We start from the raw sequence: 26,471 nt of genomic DNA, 5'->3' as shown, positions 1-26,471 counted from the left end.
AAAAATTTGTTTAAATTATTTTTTTTACAAACAACAGTTTAAATTTTAATAATTAAGTAAAGTATCTTATGTAAATTCTATAAAATTAAATGTCCAATCAAACAGTTGTGGTGTAGTAGTGATGTGGTAATGGTCGGCTCTTTTGTTAAAGAAATGTGGTATAGTGTTAGACCTAAAGTTGCAAAAAAAAACGTTTTTTATGCGATTATAAAATTGCAAAAAAAAAAGGGTTTTTTTGGAAAAAAAGGGTGATTTTTGCAAACTCCCTTAGCTTTGGAGAAATGAATACAGTAAAAAAAAAAATAAAACGAAAAAAACTTATTGCTTTCAACAGATAAATATAAAAAAACAACAAATAAATCTATATTGATGATCTATATCAGTAGTCAGGAACCTGCGGCTCCGGAGCCGCATGCTCTTTTGTTAAAGAAATGTGGCTCTCATATAGATTTACAATATTAAAAATTTAACCCCCCCCCCATATATTTATGCACTATTTTTTGTCTCTATGTATTCTAGTTTTTCATATATTTTTATGTACTATTCTTTTATGTGTCTATTTTTTCCAATTTTTCAAAAATGAAGAAGAAAACTAATCTTTTTTGAAATTTTTTTGCACATATTTTTATGTACTATATGCCTATTTGCCAATTTTTTCAAAAATGAAAAAGAAACATATCGTTGATGCAATGGTGCTTTGAATGCAAAGTACAAAAGCAAAAATATATTTGAACAATTATTCAAGTTTATATTATATAAAACAAACTTATTTTAATTATTATTTATTTTGACTTTCAACTTTTCAAATATATTTTGTAATTGTAATTTAATTTTAGCTTTTTTGATATATTAAGACTGGTAAGTTAATTATTATTTATTTTAGCTTTAGTATTCAATAATATTTTTTAATTTTTTTTAACGCATTAAACTGGTAGATCATAATGAGCGCCAAAAAAAGAAAAGTTGCGGATGAAAATAGAAGATTTAATAAACTATGGACTGAAAAATATGCAGTTATAGAAAGTGATGGTAATCCTCTATGTTTAATATGTTCTGTGAAACTTCAGAATAATAAATCAAGCAATGTTGGATGACATTTTGAAGGAAAACATAAAGAATTTGCCCAAAAATATCCCAAAGGTGAATGCAAAAAACAAGCTATTAATGAATTGCAAAGAAAACAATTAACTCAACAAAATTGCTTTTCAAATTATATTCATTTCAGATCGACCACAACTGAAGCAAGCTTCACATTATCATTGCAAATTGCAAAAGCTGGTAAACCATTTACAGATGGTGAGTTTGTGAAGGATTGCATGTATACTGTTTCTGGAATTCTATATAATGATTTTAAAAATAAAGATTTAATACTATCAAAGATTAAAGATTTACCATTCTCAGCTAGAACTGTGAAGGAAAGAATTTTGAATATTGCAGAAGAGGTTTCAAACATGAAAATAGAAGATATTAAAACAGCTGAATTTTTGTCCCTGGCTATTGATGAATCTGTAGATGTCACTGATATATCTCAAAGTTGCCTAATACTTAACAGCTTCCGGTATACAAGAGGAACTTCTTGAATTGTTGCCTAAGAAGGGACAAACAAGAGGGGAAGATATCGCAGAATCAATTTTGAAATGTTTGGAAACAAAAAATATAAACATTGAGCGTATAGTATCCGTTGCAACTGATGGAGCACCTGCTATGATTGCAAAAAACTAAGGCTTTATCAAACTATTTTCCGGTCATATTTCTCATGAAATTATTTCATTTCATTGTATCTTACATCATTTAGCTTTAGTTGCAAAATCTTTTGGAGCAATACCATAGCTGAAAAATGTAATGGAAGTCATTGTGCCCATAGTAAATTTCATCCGAGCAAAATCGCTAAATCACAGAATCTTTACAGCATTGTTAGAAGAAATGGATTTTATACATAAAGAACTAGTTACATTCACAGCTGTACGTTGGTTGTCAAGAGGAAAAACTTTAAAACAAATTTCTGAATGCTTAAGTGAAATAACTAAATTTTTAGCTGTTAAAAATTATAATGAAGAACATTGCAAACTATTAAAGAATTCAGAATGGCTGCAGAATTTTTACGTTTTGCTTAATATGACAGAACATTTTAATAAACTTAATCTGAAGATGCAAGGAAAAGGAAATATATCTGCCCAGCTACTGGAAGAACTGATTATTTTTGAACAAAAATTACAGTTATTTTTAGACAATATTTCAGGAGACCAATTTATATATTTTAATAATTTATGAAACTTCAGGATGAAAATAATTTTAGAAGCAGAAAAGGTTGATCGTAATTTCATGATTTCAGGAAATAACAGGAAACATTAAAGTTTGTAATGCTGCCATTAAAATGCAATTTGACATTGAGGGATTTAAATGCATTTCCTGAAATAAATATTGCAGACTTACACTTGGAGCTTGTCGAGATTCGGATTAAAAGTATCTGGGCTGATAAATTTGAAGCAATCCTTGCACATATCACCATCTATGAAGAAAACATTAAAGATACACCACAGGATATCATATTCCAATGCTGGACTTCACTGCCAAATACTTATATAAATTCCAAAAAACTTGCTTTTGGTCTATTAACCATTTTTAGTTCAACGTATAATTGTGAACAATTTTTTTCATCAATGAATTTTATTTAAAAAAAATAGGTTAACAGATGAAAGTACGCAGGCTCTACTACAGTTGCATTCAACGAAATCAGCCAAATTTAACCAAATTATCAAAAAAAGTTCAAATCCAGAAATCACATTAAACTTCATTTCACCAATAATAATTGTTATTAACTATAGCTTTTTCTATCTTTTTAATATAATATGTGAATTTCATTTTATGATTTCAAGTTGTTTCTTATGTTTCAAGTTGTTCAACTTTTCTCCGCGCAGCGGCTTTGTTCCTCAAGGTTCGTGTTTCGGAGTTATAGAGTTGAGAGAGGGTTATAACCACTATTACGTAGCCTCCTCATCTGTAGTGGCCTTCTCGGCCTTGAGGAGGTGAATAACAAAAAAACAAAAAAAACAAAAAAAGTTAATAAAAAAAAAATTTAAAATTTTGTATTTTTGTGGCTCTTCATTACTATTTTGAATTTCTTTTGGCCGTTATGGCTCTTAGGTTAAAAAAGGTTCCCGACCCATGATCTATATAAATGCATTATAGGGTTGAGCTTTTGGTTTTATACAAAGCAAGGAATTTTCTAAATAAGTATACTTTACCTAAACTATATTATTCACTCATTCATTGTTACATTGACTATGTAAATCTTTAAAACAATGGCAGAATTAGGATTAAACTTTTGCATGTTCCATCACCAATAGAGCTTCAATGATACTTAAGCTTTAAAAAATTGTTCCTACTGAACATTTGCTACATTTATGAAGTTCAGTTGGCTTTTCAGGAGGTTTTGTATGTCCCCAAATTTGAGAACAAAAGTTATAACTTTGGTGAGGAAAATGTCCGTAAGGTATCAAATGACAATGATAGTGAAAAAAAGCAATGATGAATCTGAAAATAAAGAAATATCTAGACTTGTCAATCATGAAATAAATAAAAGCAATCCTCTAGTAAAGGTCAAAATTCATTTCCAACCTGTCATCAACAAAATTCAAATTGCCAAGTTGTTTCAGAAATCTCCAGTAAAAAATGATGTGCTTCTTGAAGAAGTTAAAAAACATCACCATAAAGAAACTGCTCTTATTTTATATTGTTGAACATGCAATTATAAAGCAACTTTTCATAGAAAACAAAGGGATTTGGTAAGTGTGTACATAGTTTTGTTTAATCCAGACTAGCTTTTTGTGATTAAAGTTTATGAAATTTTTAGCATGCCATCAAAAACTGTTCTTGAAAAAATTCCCAAAGCCATATTTTCAAAGCTTTTCCCACAAAAGACATTAAAACCTTCGTTCAGAGTGTAGTAAAAGATATAAAAGACAATAAAAAACAGTTTTCTTTCCAAGAAGAGTTTTTGGAAAGAAAAGGAGCCATTCAGAAAACAACTAAAGACACAACACAAATGATAAAAATAAAGATATTGAAAAAGAAACATTCTTTGAAACAACAAGGAAACAAACTGCAAACCAGAAACCATTATTTTTATTGATTTATTATTTTTTTTATTTAAGATTGATTATTGATTCATCATTGATTCCCCTACAATCTCAATGTAGGGGAATCAAAATATATTATCAGCATTTTTTTTTTTTTTTTTTGCGACTTTTTAACCAATTACTGATAAACTCCTTAATTTTTACAGATTTACCATTGAATTTAAAATTGGATAAAAGCTCCACCCTAATACACTGCATTTCATAATTTACAATTATAAAATATAATTTATAATATAACTAATATTATAATTAATACATTTTATGGTTAAATAGACTATATACATAATATACATATAAAACATATATACAGATTTAAATATATATTCATATATACAGATATAGACTATATACATAATATACATACATATATACAGATATAAAATATATATTCATATACAGATATAGACTATATACATAATATATAGACTATATACATAATATACAGACTATATACATAGTATACATACTTATATACAGTAAAACTTACAGCATAAATATGGTCATAACAAGCAATAACAAAGACATAATAGTGCACTTTGCATATTTTTTTGATTCCTTATCTGATTGAAACATTGCACCCCCACATTTGTTACAGCATCGACAGCAACAAAAACAGAAACCAATAATTGGCATCAATATCACAAACAAAAGACCAAATCCAAGTGCAACAAAGATTGGTGTTTCATATTTAAGAATCTAAATATAGCTTGTCAATAAACTAACCTAAAATACACTATGCAGCAACATGGAAAAATGTTATTAAATAAATAAAACTTCATTTTAATTTCAATCAGTAGTATGACATCAAAAATTATTTTTTCAAACTAAATTTTTTTTTTTTAATGCTGGAAAGTTAAAACAGAATAAAAACATGAAAAAAACAAACAAACCTTGTCCTTGTTATCATCTTTTGATAATTCTTTTAAGTTAACTAAATAATGTACCAACATATTTTTTAAATCAATAAATGTGAAGAATTCCATTACAAATATTTTTTTAAAATTCAAAATTAAAAAGTATAACTGAGAGACAAATTAAATAAAGGCAATAAAAAAAGAAAAAAGTTTTTAATCACTATTTAAAAAACTTTTTAATGAAATCTAAAGCTAACAAAAGTCTCCTGAAATAAAATTGAAAATATATATATATATATATACAACTTTGATGACATTAATATTTTGTTTAGAGTATTTATGTACAAATAAATAGTCTTTAACAAAAACTCAAAACTATTTGGAATAATTGTAAGCCATCTTCTACTATATAAATAATTTACAAATGTTGATATCACACTGATAGATAGAATAATAAACAGATATCCAATTTTACATCATGATTTTGTATGGTATGCGGAGCTAATAATATTAAATCAGACACCAAAATGGAGAATTTTTCGAACTTTGGGTTATCTATACTTCCTATTAGAATTATAGGCTTTAAGCACTTTTTGTATAATATATTAATGACTTGGCAAAACTTTAACAATGAAAATATATAAAAAAAAATTATATAAAACTTTCAAAAAAAAACACCTGCCAACCCTAATATACTTTTGAAAAAATATTTTTGAAACAATATTTTTATAACTTTTGCATAACACCATTAATAAGTTTAATTCATTCCTATTTTCATTAAAAGTTGATTATCAGAGATAAAAGAAAAAAAAAGAGAAAAGAAGTCACAAACAAAAACATAAACAAATTTTGAAATAGTTTTTCTTTCAGAGTAAGAAAAACTACAATTGTAAAAAATATGCTATTATTTTTACTCAAAAACGGTAGCAGTGTAGTTGTATAACTTGCTTAATAGGCGGTAAGAGCTTGCTTGGTAGGCGGTAAGAGCTTGCTTGGTAGGTAGTAAAAGATGAATTAAGTAAACTGTATTTAAAATATTATGAATATAATTCAAATATAAAACCAAAATGTTTAAAGTTAATTTTAGTAAGAAAATAACAAATATAACCTATATGAATAGGTGAAAGGGATTTAGTGTTTTAAAGTTCCTGAACTCCAATCACAGTGATTTTTTGCAAGACATTTTTTCAAGACACTGCAAAAGTAGTATTCAAAAGTGTTTTAAATGGAGTACAACAACACTTGAACAAGTAATGAAATTTTTAGTTTTTCAAAACAAATTTCAAGTTGAAGACGCTCATAAACTTTTGCCATCATATCAATTTTTTCCATTATTATGACATTGTGTTCATTTTTTTATTGGAATAAAGTGAGCATCATTCATAATTGGTAAACTTATTCATAACTTAAAAAACTTATTAAAAATGACACTCATTTTTTGAACTTTAAAGTATTTAATGGACATTAAATATTTTAAAGTTAAAGACTTGACAAGTTATATGGAAGAAAAAAAAAAGATAAAAATGATATTACTTACTTAGTTGACATTTTTTCATTTAATAGCATCAAAATATTTCAGAACCAATAATACCATAAAGAATTGTAAAAACTAAACAAAAAGACTAAACGCTTACCACCTTGAAACTGTTCACTTATTGATTTAGGTTGAACTGTATTCATAAAAGAATTTGCTAAATTGAAAAAAGCTTGCAGTCCTTTAGCATCGTAGGATGTTGAAATTTTTGAAGCTAGCAATGGTGAAGAAATATTTTCAAATGTAGCTTGATTATTAATACTATCTATAACTGGAGGTTTGCGGCAAGAAGTCGTTAAAGCTATATCTATCAGTAGAGAACATAGTAACAACACATACAGCATCAAGCTGTAGACTAATTTCATGTCGCCAACTATTTACCTATTTCATGAGATAACAATTAGTTCAATAATATTGAAGCTATGACAGCTAAAATGATAGAAAAATAATAGACGAAGGTCTTTTCACTTTCACTTTCACTGAATTAATAGATAGCCTTTAAATAGATAAATGTTGTCGTCATGTTATAATTCTCATTATTCCGAAAAAAGTATCGTTTTATCAATTTAATTGCGGAATGACCGAAACTAAAACGGAATAAATCAATTTTACGAAGGATATTAATTTTGTTTGTTTTTTAGCTTGTTGTCATCGTAAAAGTAATACTTAACGATTGAGATTTTTAAAAAAGATCTTAAATTTCAAATTTCAAAACCCGTTGGAGCAGATTTCGTAAATCAAACTCAAAATCAAAAAGTTAAAATTCAACAAAATTATATTTTTAAACTTTGAAAAAAACTTTAAAAGATAACTCTTTTAAGCGAAACAAGAACTTGGTTTACAGATACAATGGAATTTCATGATTTACTTCTAATTTAAAGCTACTTTTTATATGAATGCTGGCTATCAGACCCATTGGTAGGCTACTCCACACACACCGGTGGGGTGGGAGCAAATTTAAGGCGCCCATTTGCAAATTTAGAAGCCCTGTTTTTTTGGAGGAGAATACTTAGCAAAAGTTTTTTTAAGAAATTCTCAATAATGAAAATAATTTGACTCAATAATGAAAAATGACAGGCTTTGGGGAAAAGGGGGCTCACACCCACTAACCATGGCACAAATGGCTACATTTAGTGGAATGATTATGCAGCCGTGCACAGTGGTTGGAAATATTCAAAAAGTGTTATAAATTCCACATTTTTAATAATCTAATCTAAAAATTTCTGATTATGCGAGATTGTTGAATAACCCAAATGGATGTTGGAACATATTTTCATATTCTAGTATTTTTCTATTTTAGGCCATTTAACGCTTCCCAACAACTGTTCAAATTTTTTGAACAGTTTAGAGAAAAATTTTTTTTAGCAACAATCGATAATTTTTAACCTTTATCTTATTCTCAAACCACAGCTGTGAACTCTAGCTATTATATACCAATCGAGAGAATATCAGCTTTCAGATATAATGTAAAACATTTTTATAATATTTAATATTTTAATTTATATATTATATCTCTTCATTTTTACGGCAGAAACGTAATACGTTTCTTGCCGTAAAAATGAAGAGAAAAGGAAAACCTAAAAAATTCTTTCTTTTCAAACTTTTGAAAGTCTGGAATTTATGCCACTTTTGATTTTTTTCAATCACTGAGCCGTGGCGTAAGGTTTGATCACGGCTATATGTGTGTATCATTGGTAAGGAAGGAGGCGTGAACATTTTGGTTAAACGTTATTCCGCGGTGCTCTGTGATTAGACTTTATAAATTATGCAACGCTAAATATCACTAATAAACAAAACAAAAAAGATCAAAAATTTTCCCTCGCAGAGCCTTTAGTTAAATAAAAAATTTATTTAGTTAAATAAAAAAGTTGCGCATGAAGTTTAATCAAAATTGCCGCGTAAAAGAGCTAAAGAGCTAAAGACTAAAGACTAAAGACCGCGTAAAAGAGCTAAAAGAGCTAAAGACTACTTCTGCTTTTTAAATAAATTCAGCGTTGCTTACTAATTTGTATTTTAAAGTATCTTATTTTTCAATATATATAAACTGCTTCATTTTTCAAAAACGACACCTACTAAAATATTTCACGATACAGATCTGAATATAAGTATATCGTTACTAACAACTGTTTTAAGCTTATTCAAGTTTATTTTGCTGCAGCGTTGCTAGAAGACAAGGAGGTGCTTTTATTTCGAGTATAATAGCAAAATAATAATTATTAAAATTTTTTTCGTTTAAATACGATAATAAAGTATATATACATTTGCCATATTGGTAACCAAGATACTAAAGAAATAAATTATAAGCAGGCTTATAGCAATTTTGTTACATAATTAGGGTTACCTGATGTCCGGTTATTACGTAAAAAAGCGCAGTGAAAAACTTGATTTATATAGGTTTGGCACTATTAGCCAAAAGTAAAGATTTGTTATTAAATATAAATAATTACTTTGTTATTAAAAAAAATCAACTAAACAATACTGTCGCTGCTATTATTAGCTCTTAATTCATCATGATTAAAAACCTAAATGATTAAAAAGATACTTTCGAGGAATTGCGAAAGAAAATGCAAATGTATTTACGTTTTTTAAAGCTAAAAGAAAAAAAGGAAGCCTAATAGGCTATTGAATATTGTTATTAAATAGCAAACATCTATTTTTAATGAAGTATCTCTTAAAATACCGAAAATTACAGCTGAATGGTTATCAAATAAGATGTTTTACGATAAAAAAATTAGTGAAGATATCGTTTACAGATATTGTGACCATAAAAAGGAAGGGAACTGCGTCTTCCTGAAAAAACATTAAAAATGCTACAAAGTTGCAAAATAAAATAGTTACCAGGTTAAATGTTACATGTATTAAATCATGAGTATAAAATTATATTTTGACTATTTGAGATCAATTGTTTTACTTTTGATTGATTTATTCCTAAAATAGAACATTGAAGTTGTCCTGTTAGTTCTAGTAGATTGTGTACTGGGTTTACTTTCACTTTTGTGTTTACTTACTTTCACTTTTGTGTTTTTTAAAACACAATAATGATAAAATACTAAATACAATGAAAACTATAAAAAAAAAGATTTAGGCTCTTTCTTGCACAGAACAGTTACAAAGTGTGTCATTTTTTAAAATTAACTGAGTCCTAAATAAAAAAGATGACAATTGCTATATCAGCATATCCAGAACTAAACTATTTATAAACAGAGATGTATCATTGTTTAAAAATTGAAATAACACTTTTAAGAAATGGCTGTTTAGTTGTAATGTGTTTATTTTGTACAAATGAAATTGAAATTTGAACGCGAATCATTTGTCTGTCAACATTTATGTTATAAATACTCACAAAAAACTACCTTTGTTTTATCAGATTATATTTGTTTTAATACCTTATTATTTGATCCAATTATACTTCACATGGATAATACTAAAACTGAAAATATTGATTTCTATATTAATAAACTCACGGAAGATTCAAGTTATAATAATACTTGAAGAAACTTCTAAAACTTTTAAAAATAATACCAAAATTATCACTAATATCATTCGAAATAAGACTGAAAATACTGATGTACAAAGAACATATGATGGTTTAAAAGGCATAGCATATTTCTCATAGATAACTTTTTAATACTGGTTTTGTAAATATTGACCTTAGTAACCGCATGGCTCCAAAATGATATGGTATTAATTACATAAGCATAGAAGAAAATACAAAAAAGTAGCATAATTACAGAAAACATAAAGTTACAGCTGCTTGACTATCTAATTTACTTGGTTTTTTTGGAAAACTTTTAAAGTTATGTTATATTGGAATGTTTTTTAGAATGTTTTTTAGAATGTTTTTTACACCAGAACTAAGCCATTTAGAAAATACTCAAAAAAATAAATTATTTGAAAACTTCTTTCTAAAGCAAAAGTTGAAAAATATCTATACTTTATTAGCCTAATCAACAATAAATATGGTTGTAGCCCTGATAAACTAGATCTATCAAGAAGTTTGTTAGACTAGAAAACTCAAGATTGTGTTAATTGTGTTGGGTCATGAACAACAAGTAGAAAATTTTCTTCAATTTTATGTTCAATGCCAGCTACAGATTGAGTGTACAGATGCAATACATAAAACATTTTTAATTTAAACAAATTAATACCTTATTAGTAATTGTTGAAAAAACAGTAAATTCAATATATGATTAAAAGAAAATGAAAAACTGAAATTATCTTGAAATCAAGTTTTGCAATCTAATTTCGTTATGTTAAAAGTCAAATTTGACAATCTGGTTTTGTTATGTTAAAATCATTAAGAAGATTTATGAAAAACTTTAAGTTTTGTGCCATTGTAATTTTTTCAAGATAAAAGCAATTTTAACATTTTGAAAATTTTATTTTTGAACTTGTATATATAAAGGGTTCCTTTTATAATTTTTATAACTATAATTTTCTCTTTGCTGAATTTTATTTTTGTTTCTTCATATCACTTCGTTTTTATGATTGATTCATATTTTATTTTAGCTTGTCAGTTTTTTTTGCATCTTCTTTCTTATTATTTAACTGAAATAATAATGTCTGGAAAATTGTTTGTATTTCTGGCAAATTGCTTGTATTAAATCTCTTTCTTTATAAACTTGTTTTAAACAACTTCATAATATGAATCATATAGGTTTTTTGTACACTTTCTGATCTTGGTAAACGATAGTATTTGAGTAGACCATTCGAATCTTTTGATTTAAAATTTTTATAAAGCATAAAGCAGAAACACAATACAATTAAAGCGTTTTAAAAATTTAGCCAGAAAAAGTATAAATATTAAGATGTGGAACACTTGTTGATACTTTATCAAACTGAAAATCTTCCATTTTTATTTTTTTTCCTACATCGTAAACATTTATGTGCGGACCGCGTCTAATGAATTTGGCTAATGCATTCTTACGAAAAACCGGACACTTGGTAATAATATACATAAATAATTATGAGCTTTAAAATAATAGCCTCAAATTGTTCGTTGTTGATAGTTTAAATAAAGTTTTAATTTCTCGATTGACCGTAAAACCGACTTTTATACGCGGGTGGCTTTGATAATTTTGCCTGTTAGTTACAAAAGTATTGATTTGGAAATGTAATTGCAAAATTAGAAACTTTTTTTTTTTTTTGGAAATTATTATATTCTGCGTATATTTTTGAAATTTTAATACTTGGAAAATAATATATCACTAGCAGTAAGCAACCCGTAATACGGGTTAGTAATAAATAAATAACAATTTGACTTGATATATTATCTGCGTCCGTATTCTCATCTCTCCGTTAAGCTTAACGGAGCTTTTGTCTGAAATTTCATTACAATATTTCTAAGTAAAGAAATGACGAAAATTTATATAAATTCGTTAAAATAAAACTTATATCAAAATAAAACATTTATGTTTAAAAAATTATAATTTTAAATAAATTTTTTATCAATGTAATTAAAAAGAAATTTTTGACTAACGCTCCGTTAAGCTTAACGGAGAGATGAGAATACGGCTATTGAAAAATATAAAATACAAATTCATCTATTTGGGCTGCCATTGTCCCGGTTTTTTCGCTGAAGAACGCTATAAAAGTTTTAATTAGTTTAGCATTGTGCTCTCCTCCGTAAAAATTGGGACAATAGCAACCTAAAGCTTTTATTGGTCTTGGCATTTAGTAAAGACCGCGTAACTTTAAATATTAGGCTATTTTTAATAACAGCAAGCACCAGAGAAGGAAAGCCAAGTACAACTTACCAATACCAAAAGAAAAAAAAAGATTATCTCAAACTACAAAAGCATTATTTTACAGATTTATTATTGTATTTTAGAATAAGTAAGTTAATAATATATTAATAAAATAATTATAAAGGGGAGAATTATTTTTTATATTTATTATTGTGTTAATAATAATATATTAATAAAATATTAAGTAGTAAATAAAATATTAAATAATATTAAAAGTTAATAATATATTAATAAAATAAATTAATAAAGGGGAGCATTATTTTTTATATTTATTATTGTGTTCAATTAGTGACTCGTAAAACATTTCTTAAACATGGTCAAAATCAATTATGGTAACAAAAAATACATTAGAGCTTAGTAATAACAGAGTGTTCCAATAGTGATCTCCTTTATTAATAAACTTTTGTTAAACAGAGGAGACAGACTGTGTTTCAAAGACACTGTGTTAAAAAAAAGTTACAATAAGTTATTATATTAATAAATTAGTTATTGTTTATAATGGCATCGGCAAAAAAATATATATTAGCACAAAATAGCTAAAGCACAATTAACCATTATAAAAAAGGCTTTTTAATGTTATCACTAAACAAAATTATTTTTACCTCAATAGTTTAGAATCCCTATTTCTTCTTAACTGTGAATTAGTAACCAGACTAGTCTATGGATAGACTTACAACACAGACATAGACAATTCTGTATGTTGTAATGGACACAACAAATGTTTAATTTTTTGTCCTTGTTGTGTCTATCAAATTTTTGATGGTGTCCTAAGATTGCTCAGTTAAAAAATAATTTTCACTTCATAAGTCTACAAAGCATAATTTTTTGTCTATTTGGTGTCTATGATTTTGTCTAAATTTACTTGATTTCATAAAACCAGAAATCTTTCATTACCGTATTATTTGAAGATTGTTATGTAGTAAATTTATAATATTAAAAAAATATTGAAATGACATCAAAACTCCAAATGACGATCATTGCCCATGATTAATTATTGTTTAAAACTTGCGTACATATTCATCAATAAAATGAAAGTAAAAAACATTTTTCTTTTTCACTATTGTTTTATTCACAAACCTAAATAAATTTTAACACCTATTGGAATCTTCTACTTACTAATCCACATTTTATAAAGGACAACTCCTTGATCACATATTTTTAAAATAATTTTATTGAAGGTGATAAAGATTTTAGTGACTAAGGAAAATTTTTTAAATGATAAACTTACCTTCAACTTTTTTGAAGTAATCCCAAACTGGAGAGGGCATTTTAAAAATAAATTTTCACGCACATTCACTGAGAATTGAAAAACAACTGAACTGAGTAATTAATGAACTTCAATTGAGCACAAAATAGTCCATTTTGAGGTTTTTAAATAGACATAAACTTTTTAATCAACAGCACACGCTGGACAAAAAATTAAAAAATGAACTTCTGTTAGAAAAATTGTATTTTTAATTTTGTGCTCGTTTTCAGTTTTTGAAACGATGCTGCAGTGAAAATTTAATTACTCGTTATAAGTCCAAATTATATATTAAATAGATCTTCTATACCTCATTAAAAAATCGAGATTGTTCATTTAGTGTCCGTTTTTAAAATGATTGTCTAGAAAGACAAACATTTTTTATAGACAATTCATTTTTGATAGTTGTAATTAAAATTGTTGCAATTAGTGCTTTGTCGAAGTCTATTTTTGTCCTTTTAAAATAAGTCCATTAGAGATTGTCTGGTTGCTACTGTGAATAATGATTAACACAGTAAATTTCATACCATATAAATTTACTAAATTAAAACCATGTTTCAACAGTAAGTAAACTAATAAAGCAATGACAACTAAAAAAAAAAAAAACGAATACAATTATTTTTGAACTTCAAAAAAAAATATATAAAATCATTTTATTTTAGGATAATCATAATCAGTTATTTGAAAATATAATAAAATTTGATTCGTAAATAAATGCGGTGACTAATATTAGAACTAAAATATTTATAACAAATCTGATATAGTCTGACTTTTAAAGTCATAAAAAAAGTTATTATAATAATCTTTACCTTATCAGTCGTGATATCGTAGAATATCTGAAAGTAATGAGAAACAAAGTTGAGTATAATAAAAAGTAGATATACGTAAGGTTGAATTTTAATATAAATATTAGCACTTATCTGATGGGTCCAAGAAATTATAATTGGTAACTTTGAAAAGAAAAAAAAAGAAAAAGATATGTAGCTTAACAAATTCTAGTATTTATATTTTGATACTGATAATGGTTAGATTTATACTTAGTCTTAGTTCTAAAGTGTCTTAAATATAAAATAATCAAGAGAAATTAAGACCACCCAGCACTATATAGTGCCAAGTAATACCACAACTTTGTAACATCTCTTGACTGGCAAGGATAACAATCTTGCTTTACGCACTGCTAAATAACACGACTTTTTAAACTTTAAAATAAATAAAAAAACAGAATATAAACATATATAAGCTTTGAACATATTATATTTTATAAAATATTAACATTAACTCTATTACACATGAAAACATACCTATCATAAACTAATAATAAAATTTGCAAATAAATTTTTTTAACCACATACCAATATAGCGGTTGCAGGCAAAAGTAATAGAAAGACGTTCATCAGACGTATAAATGGACGTATAAAGAGTTCAATATATGGACGTATAACACATTGTTATAGATCTGAGGCGCCGCGAGTAAACAAAAACCTATGCAAGCTATAATTTTTCTTAGCGTCATTTTTCTGAATAATTTTAAAAATTTTTTCTTTTTTTACTTTTTTTTTAAATGCAATTACCTATAAAACTAATTTATATCATTAATGTGAAAATTAATGCATTTGATACGTGAGCGCTTTGAAATAAGAACTTATTATTAATAAAACTTAGATGTTAAAAATCATATTTTTGTTAAAAAGTGAAATGTAGTTTGCAAGAATGAATACTGTAGAGTGAAACGAATTATCTACATGTTGTAGGTAAAACTGTAGATCATTTATAGATCAAACTATAGATTACTTGTGGTCACTATTCCCTACACTTAGTTTTCACTTTTCTTTTAATGATTAAAATTTCTCATTTTTGTTGGAAAAAATAAATATTCGTCTTCATTAATTTCAAACTCATCGGCCAACATTTTTTTTTTTTTTTTTAAACATCTTCGCTTCCAACAAGGCTGCAAGCAACCACTAATAAAAGTTTGATGTTACTGGAAGAGAAAAGATGAAGATTGTAGAGCAAGATAAAGATTGACGGAGGACTTAAAAGATTGCAAATTATATGAATCAGGTAAGCAAGATGAAGGAAGCGAATTCCAAAGAGCTGATGTTCGAGGAAAAAAACCTAGACAAATAAACGTTTTTGAAGCACTATGAGATTTAATTGAATGACAAGTAACACGAGAATGAACTTTAGTAGATGGCACAAGAGACGCTAGCTCTTTAGAGCAGTGCCCATTAAAGTATTTGTAGAAAAGAGAAAGAGAAGCAACATTACGACGGTGTGATAATGATCGGAGATTGGCTGCAAGAGCAGGTCCAACTATGTTTACAATGCGTTTTTGCACCTTGTCTAAATAAAAAAGGGCATCATTGGAAGATCCACCCCAGATAAGGCAGCAGTATTCCATACAAGGCCGGATTTGAGATTTATAGAGATAGAGAATAGAATCCGAAGTAAGAAAGTGATGAGCTGGATAAAGAGATGCAACCTTAGCAGATGCTAATTTTGCAACTGATTTGATATATGGTTTTGAAGAAAGATTGGAAGTAAGAGTTAATCCTAGAAGATGAAGAGTAGATGACTCATCGAGTACATCACCGTTCATAAATATAGGAAGATCTAAATTATTGCGATAACAATTGGCTGAAAAAAATTGAGTTTTATCTGTATTGAAGTTCACCAGCCACTGTGAGCCCCATGCTGTAGCAGAAGTGAGATCCTTTTCAAGCTCAAATTCCCCTCCAAGCAATCAGAGAGTGTTGATTTCTTATCACGACAAGAATAAATGGTAGTATCATCAGCAAACAATGCCACCTTAGATGTGAGATTATCTGGAAGATCATTAATGTAAATTAAAAAGAGTATAGGATAAAACCTTGAGAAACCCCTGAAGTTACAGATTAAGAAGAAGAGTACTGTCCATCGAGAACAACTTTCATACTACGATTGGAAAGGAAAGATTCAATAATCTTAGTGACCCTTCCTGCGTTTTTTGACACGGAGATTTTGAGAGAGTTAAAAGCGCGAAAAAATCACCGAAGAGAATTTTAACGAAAAAATGGATAGGAAAAAAAGACTTTCTTAGATACAGAAAGCCTTTTTTATTATTTAGTTACCTAAGTATTTTTACATTTATATTTTGAAATATTAAATTTTTTTAATAACTAGTTAAAAATATATAACCGAGGAAATATAGTATGTATTTTTTTAGGGATTGATGGGGGTGCAGGAACCTGCTCCCTCTGAATATGCCAGTGTTGTGCACGACCTGCGAATAAGGTCTGGACACGCCTATGTCTGCCAATTAAGATTATATCGTGAATATATTTCTTTTAAATTGGTTACGCAAGACTATCGTTATTTTGACACCAAATCAAGTAAAAATAATCTCAAGTTAAAAATAGTTGATTCTCAAATTAAAAACAGCTGTTCTCTACTGTTTTGCAATTGCTATTTGTAACAATGAATAGCGCGGATATCTTGGCTTTTAAACAATGCGTTAAACGCCCGTCTATTTATTCGTCTATGATTATACCAAATAATAAAATAACGCTTAATAATACGCTTAATAAAGTTCTATTAAAGTTTGCGGCGCAAAAAAGCAAACGTTTTTATATCTTCTATATATATAAAAGGCAATGTGTGTGTGTGTGTTTGTTTGTTTGTTTGTTCTCTATAGAAATCCAAACCGCCGGACCGATCTCGATGAAATTGGCATGGGGGTAGTCCTCGAGGGGGAGAAGGTTCTTAGCTGGGTTTTGACCCCGTACCCCGATCCCCGGGGTCAAGGGGGCCCAAAAATGGGCCCCCCTGACCCCGGGGTCAGGGGGGACCATTTTTTGGGCCGATTTTTTAGGCCCATTTTTGGGCCCGTTTTTGTGTACAGATATCAGGTAAGCCAGTTTAAATATTGGCCCGGGCAACGCCGGGTAACTCCAGCTATATATATAAAGGGCAATGTGTGTTTGTGTGTGTTTGTTTGTTTGTCTTCTCTTCTATATAAAGGGCAATGTGTGTGTGTGTGTTTGTTTGTTTGTTCTGTATAGAAATCCAAACCGCCCGACCGATCTCGATGAAATTTGGCATGGGGGTAGTCCTCGAGGAGGAGAAGGTTCTTAGCTGGGTTTTGACCCCGTACCCCAACCCCCGGGGTCAAGGGGGCCCAAAAATGGGCCCCCCTGACCCCGGGATCAGAGGGGACCATTTTTTGGGCCCATTTTTGTGTACAGATATCAGGTAAGCCAGTTTAAATATTGGCCCGGGCAACGCCGGGTAACTCATGCTAGTATTATATAAATTTAACGTTTCATAATTTTATATAAATTTAGCGTTGTTTAATTTATGGAGGATTCTTTTAGTAAATTTCGTTTTTAATAAACTTAATAAATATTTATATCATATTTATAAATATTTAATAATTTAATAAATATTTAATAATTTTGTAGTTAATAGCTATTGAAAAAATAGTTATGCTAGTTCATAATTGCATCAGTTATATAAATATATGTTTTTTTAGTAAATATTATCGGACGGGTTTGATATTTTGATAAACATTTGATCATTTGATATTTTAAAATTTAGTGTAAATAATGGAGCTTTCATTTATTTAAATTCATATCTCTTTACATGATTGGCTAGTAAATTAACTCTTTATAAAACATTTGTAAATTATACACCACAAGGTTAAATTTATCATTTTCTCCACCTTTTTATGATTTAAAACAAAACAGTTTAAAAAATATAAACTTTAGGAGACGACATACTAAAAAACTTTTATTATGTTTTCTCCACAACTTTTTTACTTATAAAGGGCCGTCCACAAATAAATAGCGGGGAGGGGGAAGAGGAGTGGTTAGCGATTTTGTGATGGTTTGTTACAGGGAGTAGGGGTTATTTAATTGACGTGATGCAATTCATGTGACGCAATATTTTTTCAAGTTTCAAATCTTGAAAACCTTTTCTATTGGTTTAAAGAGTGCCTAGCTTAAAAATAGAACCTCAGTTGATGTATGTATACTTGACTGCTGCTATTCCAATTTATCTTAAATTGAAATCGACTTTTTAAGTTAACTTACATTTTATTGGAATTGACTTTATAAATTGACTTTAATTTTAGTAGAGTTATGAAGACTTCACTGCGTCTACGTCTTTATTAGTCAATGATATAGCCGATATATCATCGATGAAAAAATAATTAATAATTATTATCGAAAATTAATAATATAACAATTATTAAACAACAATAGTGTTGTTTAATAATTATTATATTATTAAATTTTGATAATAAAATGTTATTATAACATTTTATGCTAATACGTATTAACTATATATATATATATATATATATATATATATATATATATATATATATATATATATATATATATATATATATATATATATATATATATATATATATATATATATATATATATATATATATATATATATATATATATATACATATATACATATATATATACATATATACATATATACATATATACATATATATATACATATATACATATATATATATACATATATATACATATATATATACATATATATATATACATATATATATATATATATATATATATATATATATATATATATATATATATATATATATATATATATATATATATACATAGCCCCCACATTGTAAAACAGGGCCCTATGCTGGGCCCGCCTGCGGGCCCTTTTTTTTTGCGGGATAAAATTTTTTCGATAATATTTTTTCTTAGCAAAATATTTTCTGAAAAATTACCTAAATTTTATTTAAAATTAATAAAAATTTAGGTAATTTTTCAAATATCTGACAAACTTCCCCAAAGCTGTAAGATGTTACAATACATTGGCGCTGTCCATCTAAAAACAATTTGGCCCATGTTCCAGGGTCATCAAGAATTATCTTAGTGGCTTTGATTACATTAGAATTAGAAGAATCATCTGTATTTAATTCTTTTTCTGCCACACTATCGTTAGACTTATCTCTTGTGTCTTGTCCATCAGAAGTAGTGGATCCATGTGCATTTCCTTTGTCTGATTTTTCACCTATTGAATCTATTTTAAAATGATTTTCAGCTCTGACATCAATGCTACAGTTATGCTTTCTGCAATCTTCAATTTTACCATTTGAGGAATCTTCGTTTCCGTATCGGAAAAATTTGGTTATTGATTGGCTACTAAGAGATTCTTTTAGTTTTATTTCATTTTTAAGTTTTCTCTTTTGAGCTCCAGATTTATGTTTTTAATTTGAGTTTGACATATTGTTTGAATAACTTGACAATCTAAAAAAATAATTTTCCTTTCCAGACGTCATTTAAATCCTGAACAACAAATGTATCTTTTAGGGAAGTAAAAGTTTAGTTTTGGAACATCAGAATCTTAATATTTTCAAATAATATATATGTCTGAACTCAAAAAATTTCAGAATAAATTATTTTCCTTTTTTAGTTTATTGATTTGATAACAAAGATCAACTAATGTAAAATGATTAAGCTAAAAGATCATGGGCCAAATTATGCTAACCAATCCATTAACGAAGAAAAAATTATTATATAGAAATTAGTTTACACAACGGTCCGCATAATAGTTTTAAGACCATAGCTCTCTTTTTCTCCGGGCCCCAGTGCTACAGTACCGCCATCCCCCCTCCTTTGTGGGGGCCATATATATATATAATATATATATATATATATATATATAATATATATATATATATATATTATATATATATATATATATATATATATATATATATATATATATATATATATATATATATATATATATATATATATATATATATATATATGTATATAAAATATATATGGAAAACATTTTTTTATTTAAATAAAATGAAAGAAAACAAATGAAACGTTTGGGTTCAAAACGAATTACACGCCACCCCAGTGCAAAGAATTAGAAAATTTTGAAAACGATTTACTCAACTTAATAAACCTTATAAAGTTTAAAAAAGTACACAGCGAATTTCAGAATAAATTAAAAAGAGACATATTAAATATAAAAAGCAACCCGAAAGTTTTATTATTCGCAGACAAAACAAATAATATTTATCAAATTTTCACTTAGGAACACACTAAACTTCTTAACGAAAACATCACAAAAGCGTACAAAAAAGCCCCACAGAAACTCGAAAACTCAATTAACCTCGAAGCTAAAAATATAGCAAGCACACTCAACTTAACCAAACGAATAAAAATAGTCGCAAAGTCTGAAGCTTTTATTACACTAAAAGAACACAAAGACTCATTCCAAAACAATAAACCCTGCCGTCTATTGAACCCTGCCAAAAGTGAACTTGGTCACATAAGCAAAAAATACTTTGATACTATAAATAAAAAAATAAGAACTGTATTAAACTTAAACCAATGGAAAAATACCACTGATGCAATGAAATGGTTTGAAAATATACCAGATAAACAACATTGCGTTTTTATTCAATTTGACATTGTCGATTTTTACCCCACTATTACATCAGAACTACTAAGTAATGCAATACTGTTTGCAAAAAAACACACAAGTATTAGCGAAGAGAACATCAGAGTTATTAAACATTGCAGAAAGTCTTTGCTATTTTTTAAAAACGAAACATGGATGAAAAACTTAGCACACGACTGCTTTGATGTCACAATGGGTTGTTTTGACAGTGCAGAAGTTTGTGAACTGGTGGGCCTATATATATTAGACTCACTATCTAAGATAATAAATAAAGAAGACGTTGGACTATATTGTGACGATGGTCTGATGGTACTTCGTAAAAAATCTGGATCGCAAATTAATAGAATACGAAAAAACATAATTAGAGTAACAAAAATGATCGGTTTTAAAATAGAGATCCAAACAAACCTACCCGCAGTCAACTTCTTAGATGTATCCTTTAGCTTAGAAAAAAGCTCCTACCAACCTTTCAAAAAACCAAATGAATATCTACGTTACATCCACTCTGATTCCAACCACCCCCACAAATAATAAAGTAAATCCCCATCTCTATCAACAACAGATTATCAAAAAATTCCTCAAATGAAAAAACATTTAATTTATCTATACCAGAATACGAAGATGAATTAAGAAGAAATGGCTTTTTAATTTTAATTTAAAGTTTAACGCCCAAAAAAGAGAAAAAAAGACAAGAAAAAGAAATATAATATGGTTTAACCCCCCGTACAGTAAAAGCGTTTCTACCAATGTCGGTCATATCTTCCTAAACTTAATTGACAAACACTTTCCAACATCCCACCCCCTAAGTAAACCATTCAATCGAAACACCATCAAATTAAGTTACAGCTGCACCAAAAATATCGAAAGTATAATAAAAAGCCACAACAAAAAAATTAGTTCAGAAAAACCAAAAGAATACCCACCCTGCATTGCATAAAGAAAGAAAACTGCCCTATAATAGGAAAATGTAGAGCCTCTAATGTTATTTATAAATGTATAGATCCCCCCCCCCCCCACTAACACCCCCAGAAAATATATATATTGGCCTAGCAGAAGGTGAATGGGAGAAAAGATGAGCTAACCACAAACACTCATTCACAAATAAAAAGATGAAAAATTCAACCACTCTTTCAAAGTATATATGGCAGACAAAAGAAAACTTAAAAATAACAACAAAATTAACTTGGTCAATAATCAAACAAGCCCCCGCCTACAGCAACGTAACAAAAAAATGCTTGCTTTGCCTTCATGAAAAACTTTGCATAATATCATACAAAGTTACGCAAAAATTATTAAATAAAAAAACAGAAATTATATCTAAGTGCCGTCACGAAAATAAGTTCTTGCTTGACAACCACGAACCCAAAGATTAAAAAACCAAACCATGCTCGCAAATAGTTATAGTTTTATAATTGTTTTCTAACGCCACGATGTTTATTGAGTATATTTTTTAACGAAAAAAACAATGTATTTTTTACCTGATGATGATTACCTAAACGCATGAAACTTTTAGTAGTTAAAAATCATGTTGTTATTTTTATTTAATCTCGTCAAAAAATCAAATATATTTATAAATATATATATATATACATATATATATATATATATATATATATATATATATATATATATATATATATATATATATATATAAACATATATATAAATATATATATATACATATATATATATATATATATATATATATATATATATATATATATATATATATATATATATATATATATATATATATATATATATATATGTATATATATATTTATATGTATATATATATATTTATATATATATATATATATATATATATATATATATATATATATATATATATATATATATATATATATATATATGTATATATATATATTTATATATATGTTTATATATATATATATATATATATATATATATATATATATATATATATATATATATATATATATATATATATATATATATATATATATATATATATATATATATAAAGTGAAAAAAATAGAATCAGCCTCACCATGTACTGATCCAATATTTTGTAGATCTCTAAGCAAATTTGTGCGGTGCATCTTTTGTATCCACACTTATATAATTATTGTTACAAACAATAACTTTTTAGATTATAATATAGCATAATTAAATTGCGGTACATTTGATAAAACCATAAAATATATAATACTTAATACTTGTGGTAGCAAATAGAATTAGCCTCATCAATAATTATTTTCAGTTTACTTGTATATTTTGATCTGGTAATACGCAATTGTGACTTTAATTATTATTTGTAAGTTAAACAAAGACTGTGAAATCATGGCTTATAAAGTTTTTAACATTTTGTTTTTGATACCTGAATTTGAAATGGGATGTGGTAAGCGCTTAACGAATGAAGTATTAACAGTAATCAAAGCATGTAAAGATACAGACTTATCTAATCGGGAAATTACAAAGAAAATTAAAAGATCTACAAAAGTGGTTAATAATTACTTTAAGATTAACGTTAATTATGGAGCTTATAAGGAAAGTGGTGACAAACTTAAAATTGATAATCGTACTAAACGAGCTATTGTTCGTCGTGCTGCTGCTCAGCACATGACTACATCTCAAATTCGTGTTGATTTACAATTATCTGTACACATGTCTTCACAGGAAGAGTGGCATCAAGTTCTCTTTAGTGATGAAAAAAACTTCAATCTAGATGGTCCTGATGGCTATCAATATTACTGGGACGATCTTCGAAAAGGAAAAGAAACTCGAATGAGTCGTAACTTTGGTGGTGGAACTGTTATGGTTTGGGGGGCTTTTTCCTTTGCGGGAAAACAACCACTGGCATGGATTTTAACAAAAATAAATTCACAGGACTACATTGACTTATTAGAAATTAGTTTGCTTGAACATGGTGAAGAATTGATGGATGAAAGTTTCACTTTTTAACAAAACAATGCTGCTGTCCATAACGCAAAGCTTAAAAAAGCTTGGTTTAGAGAGAAAAATATTCACGTAATGGAATGGCCCGCATACAGCCAAGGTTTTAATCCAATTGAAAATCTATGAGGAATACTTTCTAGAAAGGTTTATGAAAATGGTAAGCGATATGAATCCGCATTGGAGCTGAAAACTCGTATCAGAGAAGCTTGGAATGAAATATCTATAGAAACTATCCAAAATCTTGTAACTAGTATGTCAAGTCGCATATTTAAAGTCATTAAAAATTCAGGAAGCAATACTAAATAATAAATGAGCGTAAAACAAAATATTTTTTGTATTTTCTTGTATATAACGTAAATGAGGCTAATTCTATTTTCTCCACAAATTGAATACTTTTAATTTTTTTTTCCACTTGTAATTTATAAAACACACCACTTTATAAACTTTTTAATTGTAGTAGAATATAATAAGAAATAGGGCAGATTTAATAATTGTTTCATTGCCATTTTTGTTAAATTAGAACAAAAAATAAAGGTGAGGTTAATTCTATTTTCTCCGCTATATATATATATATATATATATATATATATATATATATATATATATATATATATATATATATATATATATATATATATATATATATATATATATATATATATATATATATATATATATATATATATATAAATTATAATTATTATTATTATTATTTTATAAACATCAATTAACACGAGTTTCTCTCGATACTAAATTTGTTTTTTAAAAGAAATTTTCGCTGGATTGTTGTTACCAGCGTCTTCAACTTTAAAGTTGTTTTTTTTTGTATCTTATTTTTAAAACGGCAGTTCTATTTTATGTCAATGGGATGGTTTCATCTTTTTCTGACGTAAGTGCGCCATAAATGGTGTCCAAAATTTTGTTGACACATATTGTCCCTCATCTAAATTGATACCGTTTTGTTGAGGAACACATTAGTGGTACTGTATTTCAAGTAAAAAAACTTTAAAGCTGAAGACGCTGGTCACAACAATCCAGCGAAAATTTCTTTTAAAAAATAAATTTAGAATCGAGAGAAACTCGTGTTAATTGATGTTTATAAAATAATAATTTACATTCTCTCATACATGTTGTCTACATTCAAGAATATATATATATATATATATATATATATATATATATATATATATATATATATATATATATATATATATATATATATATATATATATATATATATATATATATATAATTTAAATAAGTTCTTTAGCAATAAGTTAGTTTCGTGGTGCAGGTTATATAACCTTTATAATATTTTATGCAAATACGCATTAATTATTATTTTGTGAAACTTTAAAAAATATAAATAATAAATAAGTAGCATTATAATTAAACAACAATACTTGTAAAAACAAATAAAACTACTTTCAAATAGAACATCAAAATTTAATTAAAGAGCTTAGTGCTAAAAGTACTTAAGTCACAAAATAAATGTTTTACGAAAATGTACTTTGATCAGCCATTTTAAATACTTATTTTGAAGTGTTATATATCTGATCAAAGTAGATTTTCTTAAAACATTTACTTTGTGACTTAAGTACTTCTAGCACTGAGCTCTTCAATTTTACTAAAAATGATCTTTTTTTATGTTTTCAGCTAAAAAAGTTCAAAATATTATCATACTTAAAACTACACAAAAAATTTAGGGGGATGGGGGTACAAATTTGTTGCAATTTATTAATTTGTACTATGTTGATTCGTAGAGAACAATCTGCTCTCTACTAATCAACATGGCTTCCTTCATCATAAATCTTGCGTAACCAATCTAATAGAGACTTTTGATTATATTTCGTCTTCCCTTAGCATCGCACCAGTTTATAGATTAAATCTACCTCAACTTTGCTAAAGTTTTTGATTCCGTACCTCACACCAGACTTATGTTAAAATTAAAATCATTCGAAATAAACGACAAACTACTACAATAAATTAATTCCTTTTTAGTAGGTAGAAAGCAACGCGTTACAATTAACAATACTAGTTCTGCCTGGGTTGATATTTTTAGTGGTGTTCTTCAAGGTTCTGTTCTCGGCCCGCTCCTCTTTATTCTTTTTACAAACGATCTTGCTTATCTTACAAAAACTTCTGAAATATTTTCCGACGATACCAAACTTTTTTCTAAAACTTTATCTCAGACTAATTGCTGTGTTATACATTATGGTAAAACCAATCCTATGTATAGTTACTTTTTCCAAAATAAACAAAATATAAATGAAAGTTTAAGAAGCTCTACTAAAGAGCGCGATTTAGGAATAATTTTTACACCTAACCTCAAGTGGAGCACTCATATTCAATCAGTTGTCTTCAAATCTTTACATATTCTAGGTATGCTAAAAAAGACACTCACTATCATTGATGAAAAAATGACTCTTAAATTATATAAAGCGATTATAAGACCACACCATGAATATGCAGTGTCTTTTTGAGCCCCCTATTTAAAAACTGACGAAGCTTTGGTTGAATCTGTTCAACGTAAAGCAACAAAACGGACTT

At 27.3% G+C, this 26,471-nt stretch overlaps 1 protein-coding gene across 3 annotated transcripts in view; it reads right to left on the bottom strand.

The window, feature by feature from the left end:
* Positions 1-7,202, bottom strand: part of LOC100211339 (prominin-1-A) — a 61,202-nt gene extending 54,000 nt beyond the window's left edge. Inside the window, exons 1-3 of one of the 3 annotated variants that reach the window (XR_010637711.1) lie at positions 6,628-7,202; positions 5,030-5,070; positions 4,627-4,835 (exon numbers count right to left, since the gene is read on the bottom strand). Coding sequence is in view for 1 of the 3 variants with exons in the window: in XM_065793870.1 (XP_065649942.1) it covers positions 4,627-4,835; positions 5,030-5,070; positions 6,628-6,892 (515 nt within the window). In the remaining 2 variants the exon portion in view is untranslated. The remainder of the gene's footprint in view (positions 1-4,626; positions 4,836-5,029; positions 5,071-6,627) is intronic. The other 2 variants (XR_010637712.1, XM_065793870.1) reach the window with 2 other exon arrangements.
* Between the last annotated feature and the right edge of the window lie 19,269 nt (positions 7,203-26,471).

Source organism: Hydra vulgaris, chromosome 03 (assembly GCF_038396675.1).
Source record: "Hydra vulgaris chromosome 03, alternate assembly HydraT2T_AEP".
NCBI classification, from domain to species: Eukaryota; Metazoa; Cnidaria; class Hydrozoa; order Anthoathecata; family Hydridae; genus Hydra; species Hydra vulgaris.
This window is presented reverse-complemented; position numbering and strand designations above follow the sequence as displayed.